Source organism: Plasmopara halstedii (assembly GCF_900000015.1).
Source record: "Plasmopara halstedii genome assembly, contig: Scaffold_287, whole genome shotgun sequence".
Classification (NCBI taxonomy): domain Eukaryota; phylum Oomycota; class Peronosporomycetes; order Peronosporales; family Peronosporaceae; genus Plasmopara; species Plasmopara halstedii.
In genome coordinates, this window is record NW_020187208.1 from 260,590 (window position 1) to 271,673 (window position 11,084).

The 11,084-nt window shown below is 44.1% G+C and overlaps 3 protein-coding genes across 3 annotated transcripts; 1 reads left to right on the top strand and 2 right to left on the bottom strand.

The window, feature by feature from the left end:
- Positions 1-330: 330 nt before the first annotated feature.
- On the bottom strand, positions 331-1,156 carry PHALS_15064 (uncharacterized protein). The gene has a single exon (XM_036407335.1). The coding sequence runs from the start codon at positions 740-742 to the stop codon at positions 479-481; it is 264 nt and encodes an 87-aa protein (XP_036263045.1). The 5' UTR covers positions 743-1,156; the 3' UTR covers positions 331-478.
- A 5,245-nt stretch (positions 1,157-6,401) lies between these two features.
- PHALS_04941 (ras gtpase) lies at positions 6,402-7,668 on the bottom strand (the record flags this gene model as incomplete). The annotated part of the gene is made up of 7 exons (XM_024722657.1): positions 6,402-6,474; positions 6,539-6,663; positions 6,867-6,896; positions 6,977-7,216; positions 7,275-7,375; positions 7,450-7,540; positions 7,642-7,668. 7 exons carry the CDS (start codon positions 7,666-7,668, stop codon positions 6,402-6,404), a joined length of 687 nt encoding a protein of 228 aa, XP_024573712.1.
- Positions 7,669-8,788: 1,120 nt separating this feature from the next.
- Positions 8,789-10,912, top strand: PHALS_04942 (NUCLEIC ACID BINDING PROTEIN; the record flags this gene model as incomplete). Its single annotated transcript, XM_024722658.1, has 3 exons — positions 8,789-9,001; positions 9,077-9,460; positions 9,524-10,912. The coding sequence occupies 3 exons, from the start codon at positions 8,789-8,791 to the stop codon at positions 10,910-10,912; spliced, it is 1,986 nt and encodes a 661-aa protein (XP_024573713.1).
- Between the last annotated feature and the right edge of the window lie 172 nt (positions 10,913-11,084).

The window sequence follows — 11,084 nt, forward strand, 5'->3', positions numbered from 1 at the left end:
GAAATTCTTGTTTCTTGAAGCCTTCGAAAATGCAACACATTAATTCGCAAGCTGTAAATATGACGATACTAATGCGAAACATCACCATTGTGACGTATGCCAATTTGTTATGTGGGTGGCTTTCAAGCGCTTCCACTACCACAAAACTCCAATCAGACTTGTTCATTACATAAAAGGTAAAGCCGGCAAAAAATCAGTCTTGGTCCCTTCTGTGAGAAGATGGCAACATGCGTAATGAAGCCTGTAACGTTTAAATCACAAATGGGCAGGTAACCCTAGACTTTTCTAAGGCGTACACCATAGCCAAGAAGTTCCTTGTCAAAGGTCAAGATAAAATTCTGTAGATTTCTAGGTCAATCTTGGTCTCAAAGTCGCCCTTTCTATCTGAGTATACAGCAGCCTTGCTATGAGAAACCTCCAGATAAGCCTCAACCAGACGCTTGCAATTCACCATTGTCATTTACAATTTTTTGAAGATTCAAACGGCTTCTGTTAAGCTTAAGATCTTTGAGGGCGAATGGGAAAAATCTAAATTTTGAGACTTGAACGTTTGAGACGAACAAAGATGCGAATCATTTTTAAGCATATTCCCAGAGCACTTGAACGTTTGAGACGGACAAAGATGCGAATCATTTTTAAGCATATTCACAGAGCGTCGCGCTAAGGTTTTCATTCCAGGAGTTTGCGGATCCTCAATATGGAGGCATCCTGAACTTGAATAGAGTTGACGTGAATTAGGCATCAAAGTGGTACATGATTACTGCAATTGTTAGCAATTCCGAAGCCATCGCGGCTATAAAATCTCTCAACGCATTTAAATGGATTATTTCTCACGTGGCGGGCTGAAAAGGCTTCCATCACAAGCGGTAACCCTGAATAGGCTGCACAAAGAGTTGCTACATATGCCAAGGTATAATTTGCACCGAGACCTTCTACGTACATGCGATTCCTTCTTAATCGTTTGTGAAAACTGCATTTGATGGGCCGCAGAATTTAATTTGCAGAGGTTGTTTTTGGAGATTTAGACTTGGAGAGGCGACCGTTCAAGCGGCGTATGATAAGAGTGACTATTAGGCATCTGCGAAAGTGGCGGTATTCGCAGATGTTACACCCACAAGAGCATAAGACATGAATGCATAAACTCTGTCAGAAAGAATTGCTCATTTCTCAGGCTAGATCCCGCTTAATAAAGTTTAATCTAATTTAGTTATCTTCCTATAGACCGCGTGGCGCCTACTGAGACTAAACAATTAGTTGAGAGTGTCTATCGACCGCAACGGCTCTCCATTTAACTTATAAATTGCAATGGTTGACTCATTGCAATTTATAAGTTAAATGGAGAGAGAGTTTCAGAATGTGTAGCTCGGTATAGCTTCACAATTAAGGTCAGGTACCATCCATCCTCTGTGTGAGATGACACCACTTCATCAAATCTTCTTATCGTGTTCGAGTCCGGCTAATCTATGGCTCGTGCCACTTCAATTAATCCGTTCATACATCATATTCCGTATCCTGATAAACTATCAACGCCTTGAACTTATTAAAGGCTCAGCTAGACCTTACAATGCCTCATCGCAAGATACGCGTATATCGCATCGTCTTTTACATCAATTTGCTAAACATATGCTTCTCTCATAGAGCGCTCAAGCTGAGCCTTTCACATATCTAATCCATTATTACTTGATTTAAGGAGTATTAGTATACTTATCTGACTTGCTATCTGAATATAAACATAACTATAAAACGAATCGCATGAGACTTACACACCATGTGTTCCACAAACGTTTTTCTAAGAAAATATCATCGCACTTATCCGTACCAAAGACCGATCATAATACTTCGTCATGGTTTATTATCACGGTAATTATGAGCGTCCGAGGGTCAACAGTGAAATATGTATGTGCACAATCATTTGATGTGCTTGTCTAGAAATTTTAGCTTGGACTGCTTGCTTTACCAACCCCTTGGAGTCTAAGAAATGTATCAGATTATTATGTGTTTCTTGTAGAGACCGAGTAAGAAAAAAGAACAAATTCTTGTTCGTCCTTACACAGTTAAACGAGGTTGCTGTATAATTTATACAGAGAAGACTTTGGCGCGAAACCGAGAGCCTCTTCGGTATCCGATGCTTTAACTTTGTTCAGCTTTATTAAGGATACTTTTATATATATGGGATTCATTCTACCTAGACATATATTAATCATGTACGATCAACTATCAAAAGCTGTCACTACATTCTGACGTGTGGCTAGCACCCACGTGCACCATGTACTCCTTTATTTCGGAGTTCCATCACGTATATTTTGGAACTTATGAATGTTCACAGTCACACCAAATTGCGTACAGCTGTATTTGATGTACAATGGTGACTGCACAACCTTAGAGTCCTTATACTGGTCTCACCCCACTAAAATGCGAGGCCCATGGTGACTTTAGTACCGCACAGATTTGACCGCTCCACGACTAAACGTTGCGCCTGGGAATCCCTTCGACTTCCTACATTCTACGATGTCTACTCTCACAGATAAAGGTCACCGAACGTCAAACCGCGTGCCACCAAAACGCTTGGTTCTCTCGATCGACGTACTAAAAGAACATCTCGGAAAGAATACCGAGCTGGTCTCCGATGATAGCAATCGTATTGACTCTCGAAGACCTGACCAGATGCCAGAAACCTCACTTGGGGATACACGGCGTAGCCATCCGTCAATAAGAGGCGCTCACTGCGTTTGGCTTCATCGCTGCACGATTCTCAGACTCCGCGCTCTAGTTTACCAGCAAAAGCGATTGCAATACCCCGCCGTGAAAGTCACGTCGATACTTATCTTGTCACCAAAATCTAAACCTGGGACAAGATGTACAGCTTGCTCTATTCCAAGTGCAAGAATTCCGCCGTATCTTTTGCGATCATGAAGTCGACAGTTACCGAAGTCATCGCGCATAGATTAAAGTTTGTGTCCGTGGAGAGTGGACCGCGACCGTGTTTGCAGCATACAGGTTATTACTTCCCCAGAAGTACCGTTTGCGCTTAAAGTAGCATTTGAGCAATCGGACCCTGCACTATAAGTTGCGCCATTTGTACTTGACGCTTGCAAAAGTGCCGATGGATATCAAATCAGCTCACGCACTGGATGAAAATATGCCGTCGCACCCATCTTAATACTTTACATGCCAGCTTCAGCGATGCGAACGCCTGCCTAAAGCATCATCATATGCTTGATATTGCAAAGCACAAAGCACGATGTGGATATCGATGTGACAACCGATTACCTCGCGATCCAATTGCCTCGATCGTCTCCATGGGACAGCTGTAACAGCAGCCAACCAAGAGTACTATCGCATAATTGTCACCACTCATAGTGGGAAGCACGCTGCAACAGACTACATTGTCTCTTATGTAAGGGGAATATAGGTCTAGGGCGTTCCAGGTCTTAAGCGACCACGTCAGCAGAATTATTTTGCTGAAATGGATTCTCGATCCCCCGCGAGTTTTCCGATCGGGGGTCCAATTTTACTCCACCAATTTTTAGGTAACACTTTTAGTGTACCCACCAACTCGAAAAACGCTCTACACGAAAGTGGACCACTTATTACTTATCGGGAATTTCCCGCACCCTGCGCATGATGTTCAAACTCATTAAGATAAAATACTTGATGGTACTACGAAGTGTAGCCGGGCTATGTCTGTGATCTGAATATGACCGACAGCCCCCCGAAAGTACCCGAGGTGCCAAAAAATGTATCGTCGAAACACAGACTGTAGATAACGTTATTTCGTGGTTTCATGCAAACTGAATCAGTAGATGCAATTTGCCCCAAGACCGTTGTCTTTCCACGAAAAGTTCGCAATTCGCGCACCGTCTCTTTTACGGATGAACGGCGATTCATATATGCAATCTGGTATCGAGCACCGTGCACAACGTTTGCCAAAACAGCGCTGTAAAGTGCGGAGATCTGCTGGAACAGCTTGGCCGTATTCTCACCACGGCGAGATCGGCCGTAATGCCCAGTGGTTCAGGAAAGACCATGATACCGGTATACCAGGCGCGTATTTTGAAGGGCTAAAAAGGTCCGTTCTTATGGACTGCCAACAATTTTCCTAAACTGGCAGACTGGCTAAAAGTGCTACCGCATGCAGCAAGAGTCTATTCGACTAACATGTTTGCATGTGGAATATACACGCCTACCCATTCATATGTTCACCTGGCAGTTTGTCTTTTCTCTTCCAAGGTGGCTACCTAAACAAAAATCATGTGCATCATTTAGAATTCTATACTTGAGATCCCCATTGTGATGCATAATATATACCGAGTGTCATGTGAATCGGTTTTGTATACAGGCGCATTAGCAATCTTCGATATAGCAACACGCGGACTTTATTTTCAAAATCATTGGCCCCCAAAGCTTTCTACAGCGCGATTTATGATACGTCTAATCTGTTCGCTGTTCGTTTCGTCTCGTCTTGCAGCAAACGCACCGTTGTGATATGCGACAATTCAATTTAGGGCGACCGCCACCGCGTTAAGTCGACCCGGCTTCCTTCTATTTCAAAAAATATACGACAGAGAAAGATGATCCTCGTGACATACTCTGCTAGAGACGTGGTGATAATGTTGCCGGACGCAACGAAGCACGATCTGTATATACTATAAACGGCTTAGAGCGATGCAGGTGCACTTTCGCTTCGACAAGAGAATTCTTCCTTTTAAGTGTTATTATTTTTTGGTAAGTAATTATTATTTAAAATAAAATATTTATTTATATATTACTAATGCTTCTTGCATGGCGCGTAGTTTTTCTTCTTTACCGCTTGATCCTAGAGAGACTGAAATGCGATCTCAGGCTCATGCCTATTGGCATCTGCTAATAGGATAGATTGGCTTATTGCAAAAGCTGAAGCGCCATAGACGACATAGAGTGGACGATCTGGATTTGGAATTGCCAGAATCGGGGTAAACATTGTTACCCTTGAAGACTGCCGCTTCAGCCGTATTCCAGCACGAATCGACATCGTTATTAGAAAGATTGGTGAGAATCATGCCATATTGCATAATAGACACTAAACTTAAAAATATAGCTGGTTAAGTCAAGTCACTTCCTAAGCTCTTCAAACCGATGCAATAGCCAATTCACGATGACTTTATCGCTAAAAATGCTTCATAATGAAGCGGCTCAAAATTGTGGTTTCGTCGGTGGTAAAGCACTGGAGAACGGTTTTTCAAGTGCAAACACTAGAGTGCTACTCGCAAGCGCTTGACGGGGATGATCACGTTATACTCCCCGTCGTCTGGACGACAATGGACGAATATCTCGTCGAAAATGGTGTTTGCGTTTTCAAGATGTGGTCTTAACATCTGTGTCACGTGAAATAGTTCCGATGGTAAAGCCATCGATTACCAGAGCATCTTGCTCAAAGCACTCATCGCAGTGAGCGCTGTCTCTCAGCAGCGGTTGACAACAGCCATATACCAGCTCGATGACATTGAACAATATGCATTTCTTTAAAAACTTCCTTTGAGCTTTACACGGGAATGATAGACTTGGACATCATTCTTTTTCCTTGATAAAAATTATACCATGTGATCTCCTCTCCTCTTCTCTCCCCTTCCTTACCCTTCTCTTCCTTTCCCTTCTCGAGAGAAGCAAAGAGAAACAACACTTGATTCAGGAAACCAAGCCAAATTCATGAAGCACTTCCTCATCCAGCTAACATAAAGAGAATCTCTTGCTTTCCGTTGTGATCTTTATTCAACAAATCAGAAAGAATACGTTGGAACGTAGAGATTACTTCCCACTCTTTGTATGTACATATCTGCGAGATAGACTCTTCCATGGCGGATGATGAGCCCAACTCCTACTTTAATCCCCACCATATCATTGCGGTGGCTTCACCGTCTTGCAATTTACGCGCATATCCTGACGATAATACTTTCAGCTCTATCAGAGCTTTTTCTGGCGACAAAAAAAGAGACCTACCGCCCCTAGAACTACCCCGGTCGCCCCATCCACAAATATATACTACTTATACGTGATGCGCACGTAAGTGCTGGTGCAGAATCTCCGAGACAACGTGATTAGGATGATTCACCCTTCTAATCTAATCGTCGCGTCATGGTCGTTCTCCTTGCGACTTATAAATGCCTTCGATCTCCACAGGCTCTAGCATGGACGACCACAGCTGTGTTTAACCAATCAGCCAGAGAAAACCTGGTGTACAAATAGTCTACAATTTTTTTCGGCACAGATAAAAGAAAGTGAACAACAAACATATTAAATAGATCACTAGGTATCAGAGTACTCAGACCGCAACTTTGGGCTTTTCCTTAAGTTCGAAGGACAATAATAATGAGAGTGTACAAGGTACGATATTTCAGCGATGAAATAGTCAATATGAGCGTCCATCAGGCCGTAGAGGCCTGTACTTGATTCTTTAACATTCGTACAATATCACAAGGGTAATGCACTCGCTGCATACTGCTTTAAAAAAAATATTTTTATGGATGAAAGCCTTCTTTACGCCAAGGCGAACGACACCAACCTGTAGACTCCGCTAATGAGGAAAATGCATGAGAGCAGCTTTTCGGCAATGTCCGCGGTGAAGCGAATAAGCCGGTACAAGGTAATGTGAGGAGTGAATGCTGAATTCTGAAGGGCTAAAACTGACTGGTATCATGTAGCAGCGAACATCGTATAAAGACTATACAAGTCAGGGGCTTCGTATGACGCGCCGCAATGAAATGGAAAGTTGTGAGCTTCGTGCGATACTATAGAATCGTGCACTTTAGCCCCGACTTTTTTTGTGGCTTTTTAGTAGGTTGAGGTCGTTCCACACGCATAGGGCGCTCAGATTTTCGAATCTCGCGTACCACCTGATAGAAGCACTCTTCATTCAATATCTACACACAAAAAGTGAGTGTGTGAGCCAAAGACGTAACAGATGAAAAATTCGACTATTGATATAATGACAAAGCCTTACTCTCTCTTTAGCACTGGTCTCCATAAAGGCGCACCCCCACTGACGGGCAAGTTCTTTGCCTTCATTAGTGGCCACCTGTCTCTGTGCATCCAAATCACACTTATTGCCAACAAGTACAATAGGTACATTATCCACGTCCTTGGCTCGCAGGATCTTGTCCTTAAAAGCGGAAATGTCGTCGAAGGAGCTGCGACTAGTGACACTGTATACCAAGAGAAATCCTTTTCCTTCACGCATCCACTACAGGGAAAGACTTAGTCAATTGGCGCCCAGTTTGTGTTTGCTTATAGAAGCGAACCTGATCCTGCATGGATGTGTACTCTTCCTGGCCGGCAGTATCTAGAATATCTAGCAGCGCCGGACTGCTGTCGATGGTTGTCTGTTTCCGATAGCTATCCTCTGCAATGGACAGATCGTTATATTTTTTACCTTAAGCATTTCTTTTGCATATAAAAGATGACCGCTGTTCATACCGATGGTTGGATCATAATCTTCAAGAAAATTATCTGTCACGAGGCGAATGGTCAGCGCAGATTTACCCACACCGCCACTCCCTAACACAACCTGAAGAAGCAGAACTCAGAGTTATTATGTGAAACTTGGGATAAGTCCTTACATATCCTCCTGCTCGAGAGTTTCTCTGTACTGAATTTTGACTTTCGTACCAGTTTGTACTCTTTGTTGTCACTCATTTTTCAGCGTCTTGGGAAGCAAGAAAGCAATGAGCACACGTAGATCGCGCGACAATCTCTTTCCTCCTTCAGTCTTCGCGACTCTGCCTTTGTCGTTCTCCCGCCTGGCCTGAGGTTCCGCGCAAGAGAAGAGACTTTACAGGGTGCGCATCCCGGTGGTCGCTTTACAATTGGAGGAAAAGATCACGAGGCTAGGGCTTAAAAGTGCCTCCACCAATTGTTAAGAGGTCGTTTCGTACTGGGTAAGAACGTCGTAGGTACCATCAAACGGGTACATTATCTTTTCTCAACATGAGCGTCATTCTCTCTTTTCCACCTGGTATCCGTACTATAGCCGCATTTCGTCGCAGTCTTATTGCCTCCTCCTCTGTCTGTGCTGTAGTCAGACTGCCTATCGCCCATACAGCGCTATTTTATTACTTAGACAGGCACCAGGCGAGACCAATTGCGACCTTAGCGGCAGAGAAAAACGTGTGCATGGTGTTTAGCGTCTGTACGAACAGCTGGACGATGAATTGTCGTGAAAAAAATAAGCACGACTTCGACAAAAACGACTGCGTATTCGCATGCAGCTTAAGGTTTGAAACAAGTATCGCTCGGTGGCGCTACTCCAGAGCTAATTTAGCCTGGCCTAAAAATATCCTCTTGTTGTCTTTTTGAGTCAGAGTCGTCTAGTGAATGGCTGATAATGACGTCAAAATTCTCAGCACTATGTCAGCTCCTGTTTACCTATTTGTGAATGAAATATCTGAAGATGCATGCCGCACAATGTTTCTCGGCGCATATCAGAATGACAGCCTGGAACGCGTGCTTTCGCCGCTTCGGCCCGAAAGAAATACAGATCCACCTCGATAGTTTAGAATTATAATCATAGCTTTCTCGGTGTTTTATTGGTAGAAAAGATGCTTCAAAAACCCTCGCATGCCAAAATCCTAAACCACGTGCCATGACACTGTCGTCATGCTCCAACTGGCGGAACGTTTCTCAAGCCAGCCGTGCGATCTGCACTGGCAAGACGCGATCTTCAAATTTATCGGCACGGTCCAAGTCTCAACCCATGCAATGTGACGGAAAGTTCAAGTTGTCCGCCAATCCCACTTCCTCCGCTTTGGAGCTAAGCATGGCACAGGCTCGTACCTACGTAGATAGCGCGACGTCTGAGCAGCTTGAGACGCGGCTGCAGCAGCTATTACTAAATTCCGGATTTAGTGACGCTGCACTTCTCATCGAAGCGAGTACGCACTTAAGCTCACGCTACCAAACAGCAGACGTAGTACGGCTCATGCTCGAGAAGGCCAAAAGTTTAAGCTCGCTGGAAAAAGCGGCGCAGTTGGTGCGTGACTTAAAGCTTCAGAATAACGAAGCACTCGTTACGTTGCTTATTAATGAGATGGTACGTGCGATGCAGTTCGGGGCAGCCGTGCGACTAGCTCAAGAGATGGTGCCGAACTTTGAGCAGTTGTCGGCCGCTGCGGATCGGCCATGTTGGTCGCCATCGGCATTAATTCAAGCCATGATCCGTGCACGTAAATTTCGCGCGGCACTAAGGTCGGCCAAGCAATTCGGATTGCTTGACATGTTTCCTGCTCCACAACTTGTAGCAGGCATGTTGGAGACCAGAAGCTGGGAAGAGGCTGTCTCGAGCGTCATGGAGATGCATCTGTTTAAAGAATTTCCACTTGCGAGATTGGCAGTGGAAATGATGCAGCAGCAACAATGGTCGCAGGCGGTCAAATGCATAAACAAATTGTCGGACAACGATAACACGCGTACTAAGTTTTGCAAAGCGTTGGTACGGGAAATAGCACATAGGGGCGATTTTGTGACCTCATTAACGTACTTGCGCGAGTTTAAGCTAGATCAAGGTAATGGCGACGCAGCGCTGAGTCTTTTAAGGGACCTGGTTGATGCTATGATTTTACAGAACGAGTTTTACAAGGCCATCAAGTACGCGATTAAATTCAATTTATCTGACAATCCACTAAACGATACCAATGTTCATGCAAATGGTCCGAAAATGCCACCGATGGACGAAAAAAACGTAGGGTATTTACCGCAATACAATGTTGAACATTTGATTCGAAAAACCATGAAAGCAGGACAACATCACGTAGCACTAACGTATATAAGAAAATTGCGTCTGCGCGATAAATTTGCGGAAGAGCTTGTGGAGATCAAGAAGGTGCAACAGATTCAGCTGCAAGAATTTCGACAGTTTGCGCGCTTGCGGCTCGCTCAATTACAAGATCCAGCATATCAAGAAAATTTGTGTATTTTGTTGAGCGACTTTGCAGAGGATGAAATGACTGAGCTTGATCCAATCGAGAAAGAAATTGTTCTTTTTGAGGAAAAGGTTATTCCGCGCAAGGTAAAAGATCGACAAGTCGGTATGACAGACAAATTGGGAGGCAAAGAGAGCGTGATGAAGAAGAATGCATTTTTTCTCGAGAACAATGAATTTGTCGACAAACAGCAGCAGTTTGCAAATCCAGCGGAGGCTGCTAGTCAGTCACGCTTTGGCTTCGCTCGATCCCCGTCGTTCCAGTCGCCGATTTTAGCTGTAGATGCAGCTAACACGGATACCCAGTTTTGCAGCCGATTAGAGCCACCGAGTAGAGTGTCCCTAATCCCCAGTATTATCAGCCTAGATACAGAGCCGTCCCCGGTCAACACCCAAGATTGCGCCGATTACTTCAACTTTGACAGTTTTGCGAGGTCGGTGTCGCTCAGCGGACCACCTCCATCTCATCGCTCCCTAAATACATGCTCTCTGCCACCCCAGCCGCCGCAACAACAGCCAGTTTTGTCTCAGCACCAACAGAATGGCCCAAAAGTTTCTAAGCATTCGATGCCTTCAGTTCTGAACTGTCAATTCGCTGGAGGACCCTCAGGATATAATTTAATGCCACCAATGATGATACAGCAAATGCCAACTTACTGTTCACAAGGAGGTAATCTACCAGAAGGCGTGCAGCTTTGCGAAAACTTGCAATCCACACTTATTGCTCAGCCAAATGGTGGAGGTTCACTTGATGTCGCCTCGCTCGCAATGCAATTCCACATATCCGGCAACAGTAATACCTCGCCAAATTTCGGCCCACGCTCTTTTATGAACTCTTCGCCACCGAGTGGCTGCCAAGAGTTATCAGGGATTAAACTTCAAATGCCTCCTCGACCGCCACAATCTAATTTCAAACCGAGCATGTCGTACACTTCGGTCACTACGACACGCCAAAAGAATTAATTTCACTTGTTTCATTTAATCGAATTGTCACATCTTATGTCACTAAATTTGTTGTAAAAGGTGCAATATATTTGATAAACCTTCGGAATAAGAGCTCAAAATATTGACGTTAATATATACCGTACTTCACAAAAAAAACACCTGACCTACTTTTGAAAGGTGATTTTGTTAA

Excerpts from the sequence above, each read along its gene's own strand:
- PHALS_15064 (XM_036407335.1), bottom strand. The coding sequence starts at position 742 with ATGCCTAATTCACGTCAACTCTATTCAAGTTCAGGATGCCTCCATATT.